We start from the raw sequence: 16,567 nt of genomic DNA, 5'->3' as shown, positions 1-16,567 counted from the left end.
TTATTTACTGAAATGAAAGTGGGTTTAACGTCCTATTGTTCTACTCCGATTGGGCAAATGAAGCTGGGATTTCTGGAAAAGAAACAGTGTTTTGAGGACCACGTACAGATAGATAAAGAAATACAGTATATTTTATCCTAATATAATTGATTTCTTATAATTTTAACATTTAAAGCATCATTTTCACGATAATAGGGCCATTATTATTTTATTGATAACATTGATTAGTCTATCATGTAATTAATGATGGTTGAATATTGTCTTGTTTTGTGACAAGGACAGCTGTCTAGTCTTTTGGATGAGACGAAAAACCGAGGTCCCGTGTATACATTGGAATGCACTTGTATACACGTAAAAGATCCCTTGGCAGTTGGAATTCGATATAAGAGTAGGCGATAGTGCCGCTGCCCGGGCAAAATTTCCCTCATAGCACACTGTATGGCGTATGCCCGTCTTCATTAGCCCAGTATAGGAGCAGAACAGTAGGACCTTAAACCCCATTTCATTTCATTTTGTCTTGTTTTGAGGATGTATGACAATACTCCTGATTTACAAGACAGTAGACATGTCACATTAATTTTTTACTTGCAGTATTTCTTGTTTTGAGGTAATTTCTGTACCATTGTGTAGAAGAATTGGGAGGGATTTGTGGTTAGGAAATAAAAGGGAGTCTTTAGATGTTAATGGGGTGACCAACGGAATAAATTACACAGAACATAAAAAGGAATCTTAGTTTACTTAGATTGGATCAATTAATGTCATTGTCTGGTTTAGCTGTTGGGGACTGTAGCCTAAAACAGGGGCAAGATTTTTTTTCTGGTGGAAACTTTACTTGTTACAGCAATTTGTATTTTTGTAGTACACAGGAGAGAGAGAGAGAGAAATGGGGTTTAACGTCCACTCGACACAAACTAGGTCATTTCGGGACTAACATGTGGTTTAATTTTATTTACATAATTCGCTTGCGCGTAGGGGTCTTTAGCAGTGGGAGGAAACCGGAGGACCCGGAGAAAACCCACGAGGTTGGACAGGCGACCCTACTCCCTGCCACGTACAACCGGGGATTCGAAACCACGCCAGTCGACTCAATGACAGACTTTATGATACAGCGCGCGCACGCTAACCATTCAGCCATCCAACCCCCCTAGTACACAGGAGAGAATTTTTCCCAGAAATCAGCGCTCAGTGTTTTCCATCCCACCTGAAGACCATTAATGGGTACTGGTGGTGCAACCACTGACCAGTAAGTACTGAGCTTCTTGGCCCATGCTATTTGAACTGGGTGGTCCCAAGCCAAAACCACCCTACTCTGTCTGACTCTGTCACATACAATCCTGGAAATATGGTGTTAATGCACTAAAGATAAGCAGCACCATGCTTTGAATCACTCAGCCAACCATCCTGCTTCCTAATTTTTAGACTTCTTCAGCATTAAACATAACTAATAAAAAAAAAAACAACTCTGGCTTTCTTTTTTTAAATATTTATATTCAACATAAATAATGTTGACATGTTTGATGATTTCTTATAGCTAGAGTTGACAAAGATAATAATATAATAATAATAATAATACATTATCTTTCTCTGTATACCAATAGTAAATCTACATTAAAGTGCACACACATATGAGCACATATAACAAAGTCTTAATGGACACAAAATAACAGTTTTGTTATATATATATTACATTACAAGAATTTACAATAATAATTATAGTTAAATGTTTTTGCATCTAGAGGTGCTTTGAGCACAGAAAAAAAAAACAATGAACACAAAGATAATAAAATTACTGGTTAGTACATAATATATTACCACATGGCACATTAAAACAAGGGGGTTTTATCGGTCTATATACATATATTAAGAACAAAGAAAAATCAATTTGTAATATATACAAGTTCATAAAGATTTTTATATTAGCACTAATTCACTAATAAAAGTATAAATTTTCTTCATATAGATGGACTTAACAAAACAAAAACATCCCTTAATATAATATTTTGTATGTATAAAACAATCGAGAAATATTTACATTTATTACAAAATATTTATATCAATAACATTAGAAATCACTAAAGCCACAAGAACAAAAAACATTTTATGCCATTTTATCAATTGCTTTTCATTAACTTAAACATTCAAGATTACATTCATAATTGTCATCACCCATCAAATGGTTACATTCAATTATTCCTTAATTTGCACAACTCGGTAATTTTCTATTTAGCTCGATAACTCGAAAAATGAAATTATCTATACTATAGTTTAAATGAATTTTAAAGAAACAGGTTTTATTTATTAAAGTTTAAAGAAACGGATATATAAAGATACTATAAAAGAGATTTATTAGAAAAAAATGTCCTCTAGTCAACATGTTAAACATGATAGGAAATAAGATAAAATATACTTATTAAAGAACACATTCTGTACAGTAAAAACACTTATATCATTTACAGAACCTATATTGCATCTTACAAATTCAATAATATAATACAAGTGGATTAGCTCCCCTGTTATAATAGTTAGGTTTAAAATTGTATGGTCGTACACACTCTATTTGATTACAATCTGGGGTGTCCTTCACTCCACTACAAGATAAAGCTATAGACTATGTCCTTTACATGTACCTCATCTAACTTCTTTAAAGTGACTAGGCCGCTTTGATTTGTTTCAAAAAAAATAAAATTATAGATTTGATTTGTGTCAAAAATAAATTTATCATTTCATTTATTTTAATCTGTATTGTGGAATTAAAATTTTACAGATAAAGCCAGTGTTGACAGAAACTGATTTTATATTCCACTGGTGACAAGAGTAAGCCAATATTTAAACTAAATTAAGTAAACAATTGATTTTCACTTAATCTTTGGATCCAAAAATTTAATTATACAGCTTGCTCCTTCCCAAACCAAAATAACCAATCAGATCAAACCAATTTAAATACTTCATTTTGACATATAGTACATCAAAGATGTTTAATTCATTTGAGGTATCAATTCAGAATATACCATATATAAATTAATTGCCATATAAAACTACCTGCAAAATAATATGTTTATAATCAATCAAACCATGAAATAGTCAAGATTTTTAAATCACAAAATAATCTTTAAAAAATCCTGACGTTGAAATACTTTTAAATAGAAAGAAGTATCTTATGTCATGTTTTGGATTTCTACACAGTAACTAGAACATGAAATATCGTAAATATATAGGTTGGTTGAACAGCAAGGGGAAAATAATCTAAAATTAACATTATGCATATAAAAGATGTACACGTCATTCAACTCCTGACTAACTAAACCACCATCTTCGTGAAGTCATGGTGTTGTGACATCTGATGTATATTGAAACAACCTCTTTTGATCTTAAAACCTTGTCATTGTATCAGACATATTTTGTAAATGCTTGATATTGTGAAGATGACAAAAGGACAGACACCAACAAACAGAGACTGCATATTAACAATATTTATAATAATAATAATAATAATAACAATTAGTAATAATAGCACTATGCAGTCAGAAATAAATAAAAGAAGTACTACATATATATGATATAGATATATATATAATATAGTACCAGAAAGCTTCATAAGCTACAAGGGTTAAAAGTAAAACATAAACTTAACAGAGGAGGTTATTTAAATTAAAATTAACAGTTTGTATGTTATCTCAAGTACATGTATTCCATTGTCCCTATATACCTACATAATGGTCTCTTTAATGTTGGCAAAAAGAGAACCTTTTAGCTTAAAATACACATATTTATAGTAGTGATCTCTCATTTTGCTCAAATTAACTAGTATTGACCAATTGATAGTGAAATTAATTGTTGTCTGGTTGGGAAGTTTATGTGAGGAATAATATTTCTTTCAAAAATTCTGTGAAACACAACAATTACAGTAAAATTGATAGCTTTATCTGCAAAAATACTTAATAGTTGATTTATAAATTAAAACAGTGATAAAAAATTGACATATTTTTGAAAGAAAATGTTTTACAAATCTGAAATAAACGAAATATGTGAAAATTTAAATGTTGGGCAAAAAAAATGTGAAGCCAGAGCCCTGATTTGTAACCATGCTTATTTCAGTACACTGTATTTTACTTGGAACAAATATTAAACTCTTCTTTTTTTTTTTAGGTAATGTCTCAGATTGCTCTATAAATTCATCTTTTACAATTTAAAGTGGAAGTGATAAGGCCAGATTGTTTGTTGTGTTTATTTTAATTTCATAAATTTCTGAAATAAAATGTACTTTCTTTTGTAAAAATCGATAAAAAAATGAACAATTATCCTCAGTTTTATAAATATAGTTTCACATGTTGTCAATATACAAATAGTAAAAATCTATGGACAGCGAACAGGACCAAGTATTACCAATACTTTTCGAAAATCTTATTTTTACTTGTTGAACCACTGATTATATATCGCAGCAGAATGCCCTTATAATAAATTTCTGTTAAGATACAATGTACACTAACCTAGCAAATTTTTTTTTTTTATTTATCTAATTAATTGAAGGGTTTTTTCAACAAAAAAAACAACAAAATATAAAAATTAAATAAAAATCAACATTATAAAATTCATTTTCACTTATTAAATATTCAAAAATAAACAACCGCAATATTTTAGAAACATTAGAATTTTCATTTCAAGACCTAGTCAATAAAGAATTTAAACTTTAAGTGATAAATAGAGTAACAATTTTTGACTATGAAAAAAAAAACAAAGGTACAGAAGACATAACCATAAAATTAACCCCTAATTTTAATCAGGGGAGCAAAATGCCCATAACTCACCAACTCTGTTTTAAAAACCTACAAAATCACGACAAAATATATTTTCTTTTTGACAGTAAAAATAAACATCATTGATATGAAAAGATATTACTTCATTTGAAGAGAAATATATTCCTCATATAAATACAATTATTTACAATTTTAATACCAGAATAATAAAGTATATCTATTAAAAACTCAAACTTTCTTTTTTTTATTTGCTCTCACCATAAGAGGTAGATTATTTGCACGTTCTTGTAATAAAGCTTCTTTAATGGCTTCTTCTAAAGTAGCATTAAAATGTCGCTCTCTGAAATAAAAAATATGGTTATCTAAAATAGGATATAAATTGATTTTCAAATCCATAAATATTCAGAATATAAAATCTCTACTAATTAAATAAAAGCCCCACAGAATTCATCATCATATCAAATTACATTATGCTCCTCATTAACCATATTTTGAATCCCTTGATAACTACAATATTGTGAAAGTTGATGAATCGCAGGAATATTGGTCCAAAAATGATTCCATTATAAAAACATCACAAATTGGAAATTTTATAACAGTTGACATCTTAAAAAGACAACATAACCAAGAAAGTGTCATCTTGAGCCCTTTTTTTTAATCCCTTACAGATGACTCTAACATGTTGAATGTTGAATAATCCATTCAATAGTACATTTTAACACAAACTGTTAAAAATGAGGTACATTGTATAATCATAAAAATACAATATAGTAATCTGTGACTTTAAAATAACAGCCAGCTACAATACGTGAGAAGCAGTGGGATTTGTAGTTATACACTGACATGTTCATGTACATCAACAATCCAGGCTAATGCTGTATTCAGTGACTCGTGTCAATTGGAATTGTAAATAAATTATGTCGTAATTACTATCAGAAGTGTTTGGGGATATTACTTTCAGTCGCATGGGAAGCAAAAAATTATTTGCTTTTCCCAACATATGATCAACATTTAATACATTATATTATACTTTAAAATCCCATTTTCTAAATTGATAACTTGTAACTTTTATCTTATAAATACTCAATTTTTCATTTTGGTGTTGTAAGCTCAAACATACATTGCCGCAAACATTACTGAAGGTGAAGGTTACAAACTCACAAGAAGATATTATTTCACAAATTAAGAAGTCTGCTGCTAAAAATGCTTTTCACTAGCTATAAACAGGTAAATTTGAATTCAAGAATGAATCAAAAGTTGCAGAAGTGATGAGTTTGGATATTAAAAAAAATGTACAAATACAATATATCCATTTAGCGCTCTTGAGCAACCAGTTTGTTGAATATTCAGCGCTTTATAAATAGATTATTATTATTATTATTTAATATTAAAGATATATCATTATATTCAACCAACCTTTTATTTTTAGTTTGTTGTGTTTGTTGATAGGCTAACAAACCTTCATTCCATGACTTCAAGTGAACTAATTCAACACGAGATTCACCACAATCTCCAAACCATTTTACTAATACCTGTATATATAATAATAATAATAATAATAATAATCTATTTATAATGAACAATATCCATGCATGAGTATAAAGTGGTGGACACACTAGCGGAATGATTCGGCCGAATCAATCGGCATCGAAATTCGCCTAGTGTGTCCACTGTCATTCGGCCGAATGATTCGCCCGAATCAAACAGGTTTGATATATTCGGCCGAATTCGCCTGGTGTGTCCGCTTCGCCGAAGCATTCGGCCGAATATAGAATTCATTAGCCAATCACCACTCATATCGAGAAGTCACGTGATACAGTGAAGACATAGACGCCGCCATGTTTAATCATGTGGCGTGAAAGGTGATGCAATCGGCAGGTTGAATCGGGCGAAGCATTCGGCTAGTGTGTCTACCCATTCGGCCGAATAAAATTCGGCGCCGATTGATTCGGCCGAACGATTCGGCTAATGTGTCCACTGCTTAATGCGGTGGACACACTAGCCGAATGATTCGGCCGAATCAATCGGCGTCGAAATTCGCCTAGTGTGTCCACTGTCATGCGGCCGAATGATTCGCCCGAATCAAACAGGTTTGATATATTCGGCCGAATTATAATCGCCTAGTGTGTCCGCTTCTCCGAAGCATTCGGCCGAATATAGAATTCATTAGCCAATCACTAGAAGTCACGTGATAGATTGAAGACATAGACGACGCCATGTTTAATCATGTGACGTGAAAGGTGATGCAATCGACAGGTTGAATAGGGCGAAGCATTCGGCTAGTGTGTCCACCCATTCGGCCGAATAAAATTCGGCCCCGATTGATTCGGCTGATCGATTCGGCTAATGTGTCCACTGCTTAATGTATGCTCAATCAAAGAGCATATAAGAACAATATAATTATGACTGCAACTGTCTGTCACAAATTAAAGTGAATGTATTTTGAACAGAAATGTTTAAAGTCTGGATCTAAATACAACAAATTCCCAAGATTCAAGCTTCCAGTGGCTGCATTTCACTTAACCCACTGACTTCGGGATGGGGGAGAATAGTAGGAAAATGCCATTTGATCAAACAGAGCTGTAGGAGTTTTAAATTTGAATTTGAATCTGTAACTACATTTTGTAACAGATTAAAAAATCCTAGTTCTTTAAGAATTTGTGCTAGTGAATGTAGCAGGGAGCGAGAGACAATATCTTGGCTGCTGTGTTCTTAATCCTTTGGAATTTTACATGTAGCTGCTGTAAATACAACAAATTATTACAAGATCTAAATTCTGTTGCAAATAACAGCATTCAAATTATTAGATGCTTTTCCAGCCTACACCACTGACAAGGAGGGTGGGGGGGGGAACAAACTGGAAAATCTTGGGGATCAGAGAGAGAGAGAGAAATGGGGTTTAAGGTCCACGAGGCACAAACTAGGTCATTTCGGGACTAACATATTGTTTAATTTAATTTCAATAATTCGCTTGCGCGTAGGGGTCTTTAGCAGTGGGAGGAAACCGGAGGACCCAAAGAAAACTCATGAGGTTGGACATGCAACCCTACTCCTTGCCACGTACAACTGGGGAATCGAAACCCCGCCAGTTGATTCAATGACAGACCATATGATACAGCGCGCACATGCTAACCATTCGGCCATCCAACCCCCCCTCTTGAGGATTATATCCAGGATCCCCTGTTCAGTGATCTAGTTCCATATAGTACATGTAGTCATAGTAGATTTTAAAATCATATACTTACTTTTTCTTCACCATTAATACCATTACTATCTGTATTGTTAATGTGATTGTTACAGTGAATTAATTTCCCTGGCCAATCAGAACCAGCTACTTCTCCCCATACTAAATCACCATGATGAAAATTTCTAGATAACTTCTCTCTTTTTACTAATATACCACCTATTTACATAAAATGAAATAATACTTTAATTTTATCAGTTTTAAAAAAATTTTCTAGAAACAAACTGTATACATGTACATTTTTACGTTGTACTCTGAATGCTGTTATATATCGTACTTGATTTTATCTGATGATAATAAATGTATGTGAAATGGCATAGAAGGACAGTAGAACTTAACTTATTCTGAATCCTTCTAATTACAATGTACAGTTTCAAAAAGTTTTTGGGAAAAATGATATAAGTGATAAAACAAATCTAAAACAACTGTCAGAAACATTCCCTAGATAAAACAAAAAGAATACAAATTACCTGAATTGTTCAAATCTTCATCTCTTGACCTTTTTAAACTGGCAGTATTAACAAGAGTTATCTCCCCATTATAATGATGGACAGGTCTATTGCTACTGTGTTTCACATTAGTTTCAGTTTGAACACAACCACTAGTTATATGATTTTCACTGGTATTACTAGCAACAAAATTTGAACTAGTTACATGTAAATGATTGGAACTGTCCACTTTAGTTTTGTCATGATTAATGTCGTGCTTTAGCTCCTGCTTTAACTTTTTTCTAGGCACACACTTTATTTTATCAGATTGCATCAAATTCCACCCATGATTAGTTTCACTAGTACTGGCAGAGTTTATTTTTTTATTCACATTTTTTGCAGATGATTTACTAGTGTTCCTTTTTATAACCACACCAACATGAGGTTTTTCCATTACTTTGGTTTCAAGCAATGGCTTCTCCTCCTCCTCTTCTTCAGGCTTCTCAGTGTCATCTGGTTCATCTTCTCCATCTTCTGCTTGAGCTACTTCTTCTTCGCCATCACCGCCATTACAATCCTGCTCCACTTTCAACCCCTGTGTTTGTTGAGTACCACTTTCCAATCCCTGCTGTGATACAGTCTGAAGACTAATTTGATTTACTAGTGTCTGCATACCTTGAAGTTGTTGTAGCAGAAGCTGCTGAAACTGCAAAGTCTGTACTTGTTGAAGTTGGGCTGGAGTCAGGTTCCCTACAGCAGTTGTGGACAAATTGTTCCACATTTGCTGCATGCCCAATAAACCAAGTAAGTTGTTTTGGTTCTGTTGGTTAGCACAGAACTGACCTGTTGGATCAACTATAGGATTTGGTACCATGTACTGTGGTGTGCTCTGAAGACCTAATTTTTCAATTTCCGCCTGCTGAAAATATGGATTAGATCCTTGAACTTGCATCATAGGAAAATTTAAATTGGGCAAGAAAAGAAGCTGTTGGTTTGCATTATTTCCCAACTGATCATTCTTTTGGGCTTGTGCCAAAATGTCTGGATTAATATTACCAGTGACAGCAACATTATCAACTGGTGTAGGGCTTGATTTGGGTACAGCTTTATTTTGTTCTCCAGGTTGCATTATATCCATCAAAGTCAAGTTCTGGTTACAATGTTGATTTGGAGCAATAGGATTAGTTACAAATAAACTGTTCATGGCAGGAAAAGTCATCCCTCCTAACATCTGGGTCAATGGTTGTTGATTCAGTATTGGCTGTGTGACTCCAACAGTGGGGATAACTTGCGAAATACTGTTGGTAACATTGGACACCAGAGGTACTGATATTCTTGGCATGGGAGTATTAACTGATGATATACCTTGATCTGTATTCATCATCTCTGTTGCTTGAACTTGGTTTGAGGCTTGCACATGAGCCACAGAAGATTTTTGATGGTTAGGATCCTGGGACGTAGTCAATACTGTTGAAGTAGCGTTTGAAACATCAGATTTCATAAAAGGAACCTGCTGGTTGACATTCAGTAACAGATTAGAAGGTGACAAAGATGACGGATCTACAGCTTGTCCTAAAGGAAAGAACATGTTCAAAGGCAATCCTGTCATCCCATTGAAGGTGTTCACCAAACCTCCATGACCACCAGCTAAAATATTAGGATTTTGTTGTAGCATTATGTGAGTGTGTTGATCTAAAGGTACATTTGCTGCTCCATTGTTAGCCAAAACAATTTTGTTCATCCATTCAGCAACATTAGCATTATCGGCCACAGTGTTAGTTATAGTGTTAATATTGTGTCCTAAGATATTCTGAGTTTGCTGTTGAGTGATCTGAGCTCTGGCAGCAGCAGACAAAAGATTACTAGCTGGGAAATCACCCTGTTCAGTATTTATTTGTTGAAGATTATTTCCAGATTGGTTGACTTCATCATTCATAGTTGCACTAACTTGAGCTAAAGGAGTGTTAGGGGATCTTTTCTCTGTTTGGTTTGAGTTTTGGGGACATTGACCCAGTCTTACAACCTTATCACCTGAAGTGGCTGAGTCACTGGGATTGTTTTCATTTCTTGATGTCTCTGCGCTATCTTCGGTTTTCTCAACTTTTATGGTTACTGGAGACCTCTGGTGTCTGTCTAATGGTTTGGTTTCTTTCAGATTGGCAGTCGATGTATCATCTTTATTATGGTGTAAGTTAGTTGGTTTGTTAGTTGAAGCATCTGAACTAATGCCAACTGGTGAAGCAGTTGTAATACTTGTGTTAGTAGCAAGAGGTTTAGCTGAGGACTTCCAACCAGATGATGTTCCTTCACAACCCTTCATATTACTAGGAGGAGTTAAATCTTTGGACTGTGCAAGTGGAGACTTAATTGAGTTATTCACTAACACTGTTTGCTGAGCAAGAAATGCTGTAGGATTTTCAAGGAAAGATACTTCAGAATTAGACTCTGGAGTTTTGGGGCCGAGATTTCGAACATCAACATTGGGGCATGGAGATGTTCGATCGACAATACTGTTTAATTTGTGCTTGTCCTTCTTTCCCCTTGGTCTTTTACTCTTTGGTTTTCCAGATTCCAGCCACATCAGATCCGTCATTTGAGGATAAGTATAGTTACCAGCATTCGTATTACACAAAACATTTTGTTGGTAAGGATTATTTGGATTATACATGGCCTCATTACCAAGTCTTGGTGAAACAGGATTGTGTACTGGCATCATCTGTTGAAACATGACGCCGGTATTTGATTGTATGTTAACCGGTACTTGGAACTGAGACTGTAAGTTAGCAGTATTCATTGCTGACGTTGGAACTTGCTCAAGAAAATGTCCTGAAGGCACAGCACAAACTGGTGCTGAATTTTGAAACACAACTGGTCCCTTCATACCCTGAGATTGGGCATTGAACACACTAGGAGGTGAAACGAGTCCTGGTTGTGGAGACAGAAGACCCTGTGGGGAAACTAACCCCTGTTGGTAATCGTTAGGACTTAATGAAGGCTGCATATGGCAGTTCATCTGATCCATCTTAAAACGATAACTAAAATGACTTTCTTGACTAAAATCTAATTTCTGTGGAACATGACAAGTAATAGGACCTAAATCGGCAGCTGGGTCGGGCGTTTGCGATTTCTTTGCCCTAGGTTTACGCTTTCTGACTGGCCTCGGTTTTGTGGCTACTTCAAACGGATTAATGTGAGGCACATCAGTAAATTTTGGCATTCTGTGGTTATGCACCATGAGTCCTGGTGGTAATAAAGTCTGTGCATCTAATAAAGCTGTTCCAAAAGACTGATTACCGAGAACTTTAGGTTGTGTTGAAGTAATATGATTAGAACTGTTTGGCTTTATTTCACTACTAGAAGACTGGTCTGTTTTATTACTTTCTACATCAGATTGATCTAAAAAAAATTTGAATTCAAACTTTATGTAAGAACTGATATAATTTGAAAAGAAGAATCAATCATGTTTTAGAAGTCTCTTCAACTGACCAAGACTCGACTTAGTTAGTGGGTTTTATAAAATTGAATAAGCTTGGTAGAAAGAAGAACTTTAAAGTGGAGGATTATCACTATCAGTGGTTTTAAACTAAAGATCTCGACATAACCAGACCTCCACTGAATATGAATATAGGCAAGCAACCAGTGTATAATTTGTGGGGTATAATCATTAATGTCTACAAATATGCCCTACACTCTCTGCATTCATCTTCAGACAAAATTGGGGGAGAGGGCTCCTTTGCTAAAAGCTTCTTACGGTAAGATTTGGTTTGAATTATTATTTAAGGGAGTGTAATATAAAACTTACCTCTATCATCTCCATGACTTGAACAACTAGCACTTCTACCTGTAGAAGTTTGAATAGATTGACTATGTTGAAATCTGGCCATTGCAATAATTTTTCTGTTATGGTTACAGAGTTTCGAGAGGTCCTGAGAACAAGTTACATCCTCCACATTCCACTGTTGTCCCACAACACACACATCAAAATTAAACACTTTATCCACTAATAGAGGACACTCTAGTCCACACTTACATGTTCCATCTAATAGTAAATAATTACACACTTCCTGTTTATTACACAATTTCATACTGCTAGGACTGAAAATATAAATAAACACACCGATAATTGTAATATTAAATACACGATTGAAATGGGGTAAAGCGTTCTACTTTTCTGCACTGACTGGGCTAATGAAGACGGACATGCACCAAACAGTGTGCTATCAGGGAAATTTTGTATGGACAGCAGTGCTACAGCCCATTCTATATCAAATTCCAACATGTCAAGGGTTTCTTTTACGCCCACCATGTACCTGTACATGGGATAATGGTTTTTGTCCCATCCGAACCATTAGACATGGTCTTGCCAGGCCCTCTGTCATGTACCACTGACAAATGGAAACCATGCTACAAAATCCCAGGGAACTCTCTCAACCAACACCATGATCGAACCCCTGACCATTAGGTTAGGGAGCCAGCACCCTACTCACTGAGTCAATCCTGCTCCCATAAAATAAATATGCTACTCTATGCTGTTTATGGACCATTTAAATGTATCATAAAATAAATACATTTTATTCTATGCTACATTGTATATGTATTCATCATATATCATAAAAGACACAAAATTCAGAAACTTCCAGGATGTTTGTTCATGCTGCTAAATTGCCAGCATAATAAAAAGAACAAAAAAAATACAGAACAAGCAAACAAAATACAGGGAAATATATGTATATTCATGTGGCTAAGGCACCAGCATTTCAAAGAGATTTCATTTAACTGACTAAATACATATGTACAGTGTACAGTTTTTATTATGGGGTTGTTCATGTGGCTCAACAGACAATGTACAACTGTAAATGATGGAAAACTGTATTTAATAGACAAACGTAAGAAAAAAGATAGCTTTATGTTTTGATTTTCATGCGGCTCAACTGTCATCATGATGAAGATGAAAAGAGCACCGATTTGGGAACCTAACATAGTAAATTTATTTAAAAGACAATTTGATTTTTCTGAAAAACTGCAGTGTTTGACAAAACCCAATGACTGTGACAGGTGCCTTATTTCCAGCATGCAGGCAAAGCGTTCCTTTACATGTACATATAGCTTGATCATCAACACAATTCTCACAGCATTGAGCTTTTGAATTGTGTTTACTGGGAGATAATACTAGTCTAGATAGTAGATAGTATTATAAAAGTGAAGACTTGGTGTTCTAACCACATTTACATGTACCGGTAAAATATCTTTTTTTCTAATGATATTGCGTACTGGCAATGTACATGTACGTGAAAACTTGTTGATTTGTAAATATTACTCGCACCATATTATAAAGGGTTTTTTTTTCAGTTTTATCTTTTATGAAATTTTACTGTGAAGAATAAAAGTGCAGGTCACAGGGGCAGGGATGTGAGAAAGAACAGAAGGCATATTGAGAAAAAAAGGTACATTGTGGAATAATATATACCCCTGCTAAAACCTACATACATGTATGTACCGGTATACGATTTTAGTTTTCTACATAAATGTATAAATCAAGTCTATATTTACCTGTAATACACAACTTGATTATTTTCAACCGATCTCTTCCAGCCAAACGGTATTTTAATACCATGTACAGTATCAGTAATACTGTCTTTATTACAACTTGGGTCTATAGTTTGTGGTTTAATAGTAGCCGTTGTACTACTAGTGGGTGATAGAACAGATGTCACTGGGATTCGGGAATGAACCGTAGCTGTCTCTGTTACTTGTGCACTTGTACTACACGTTAAAGTTACTGTGGTGGTTGGTGTGGTCACTTGGTTTGAACTGGCTGCTAAACTAGTTGTCACCAAGCCGTCTGTATTTATAACTGGGGGTTGCGCCATTCCTGGAGGGGCTAAAGTAGATTGCAAGAGGCCAGCATTGGCTTGTAGGTTGGTGGGGATCATTCCTTGATGCCCTATGCCCATATTGGGATGGCAAGTGTTAACTATTTGGGGGTTTTGACCGGCTTGTGGTATTCGATTAATTACAAATCCCCCATAATTTAGAGTGTGGTTTAATGTTCCTGAAGACTGGTTCATTCCATACTGTAGATTTGGATTGCCACAAAAAGTTAAGGTATCGGTATTACTGATGAATTGTTGTTGCTGTGGTGGTGGAAGATATGTGACTTGCTGTTGATTCACATGCTGTTGTGGTTGTTGGATGTTTTGTTTGTTGTGTTGCTGTTGTTGAAAATGAGACCACAAACTACCAATGCTTGGTAAAGCCATAGCATTGGGAGGGTTAGGATTAGTCCAGTTGTTCATAGTTTTATACTGCATGTTAGGTCTAGGAGGTCCCATCTGATTAAAATTGGCAAGAATATCTGCTGTAGGAAATGTTCCTGCCACAACAGGTGTACCCATATTAGCCATACTCGCCACAGGAAATGTAGCTTGACCAGCACCTTGTTGACCTGGGACTGTTTGTGGAGGACCCATGTAGCCATGATTACGACCTTGTGTGGGACTAAACTGGTTGCTTTTTAAGCCTTGATGGTGAACTGGCATCCCAACATACTGAAACTGGCATAAATTAGGATTATTAGGAATCTGCTGCTGTACTCGCCCCACATGCTGATTTGGCCTCTGCCCATTCCCTGTGTTCATTATACTTTAAGAATGTTATTTATCTCCTAACAAATATAAATTTTTAGGGAACACATTAAAAAGTTCAGACGAGCTTCTCTTTAGTCTTTTCATGTTGTCTCTTAACAATTTATAATGATCATCCACTTAGAAATATCCAAAAATATAAAACATTCTTCTTGTCAGGTGGTTTTCAACTTCAGCCATTCTAAAACAATAAGAAGGAACAAGCTTTCATCATCATTATTATAAAAAGCTTTACTTTTTGAACACTTAAATAAAAAAGAATAGAAAAACATGTACATGTATATAGCTGACCTCAAATGTATAATTTTTTATTTCACTTTACAATAATATTAATTTAATATTATAATTCCATGTATGCTAAGTTTATGTGTACTTGTATTGTATACAGTAATGTTCAGTTCAGTGTAATAAATCAATCAGTTTTTTAATTAAATGCAAGTTATGTCAAATTAACGTCACAATGTGATTTATTTAGTTAAATAATAAACTCAGTCATAGGCTACACCTTTAACATAATATGTAATTGAGCACAACATTGTGACAGAGATTTTAAATGTTTTATTGCTTGCATTGATCAATTCTTGTATGCATTAGTTTATAACTAAAAGTATGATACATCTTCAAACTTCCAAATAAAAGTCTGATTTTATGCTTGTACATGTAATTCAAAAGTTCAATATTGCATGATGTAAATCATCTAGCCTTATTGTAATTTAGTAAATTATATTGCATGACAATAATAAACACATTCAGAAAATAATACCAATTTATATCTTGCATCATATCCACAGTGTGCCCTGTGGCTGTAGTGTAGTGATACGATACAGCCTCAAAAGCTTACATAACAAGTATGTGGGCTTCTGCAACTACATAAAATGCATATATTAAATCATATTAATCATAAACTGAAAGCATTTAGTCTCGAGAAAAAGGTTAAATAAACCATCAATATAATTTCCAGCATAATAATAGTATTATGTAATCCAACCATGACAGTGTTAGTAGGCTGTAGTATACATATACTATACAGTATAACTGAGTATCATCAGTGCCTTGTCAAATCCAGTCTCGACACTGAACAGAGCAGACTCGTTGTACTCTTGTAGGTAAAAATAATTCTAAATACCAATTACGGATATATTACGGATATAAATGCACATGCATTTTCTGACATTGTTGACTAGTCTGTTGTATTAATTTATTCGTATTTTAAGCCATTATAATTCTGAAAGGGGACAGACATCGTGGGTTATTGCCAGTGATAGTTCTCTACAACTAAAAACACCGTTACCAGGTGCTTTGTAATTACGGTAAGTTTACCGTTATTTCTCGTTGCAATTGGCATACTCACCAATTTAATTGATGTATTAGACGTTAGCAATATTAATTCCATGTGTGAGAAACGTAATATTTCCTTGCGTCATGACAATAAATGGTTAAATAAATCTAATAATATATTTTGCATATATTTATCTGCAATGGCTGACCATTTCTACG

General features: G+C 34.4%; 1 protein-coding gene across 1 annotated transcript; it reads right to left on the bottom strand.

The window, feature by feature from the left end:
• Nucleotides 1–1,467: 1,467 nt before the first annotated feature.
• On the bottom strand, nt 1,468–16,557 carry LOC126820551 (uncharacterized). The gene is made up of 7 exons (XM_050548580.2): nt 16,422–16,557; nt 13,977–15,251; nt 12,229–12,521; nt 8,469–11,822; nt 8,000–8,157; nt 6,171–6,286; nt 1,468–5,094 (listed from the first exon to the last, which is right to left on the bottom strand). Exons 2-7 carry the CDS (start codon nt 15,062–15,064, stop codon nt 4,983–4,985), a joined length of 5,121 nt encoding a protein of 1,706 aa, XP_050404537.2. The 5' UTR covers nt 15,065–15,251; nt 16,422–16,557; the 3' UTR covers nt 1,468–4,982.
• Nucleotides 16,558–16,567: the final 10 nt, after the last annotated feature.

Source organism: Patella vulgata, chromosome 5 (genome assembly GCF_932274485.2).
Source record: "Patella vulgata chromosome 5, xgPatVulg1.2, whole genome shotgun sequence".
NCBI classification, from domain to species: domain Eukaryota; kingdom Metazoa; phylum Mollusca; class Gastropoda; family Patellidae; genus Patella; species Patella vulgata.
Note: the sequence above shows the minus strand (reverse complement) of the source record. Positions and strands in the feature narration are given on the sequence as shown.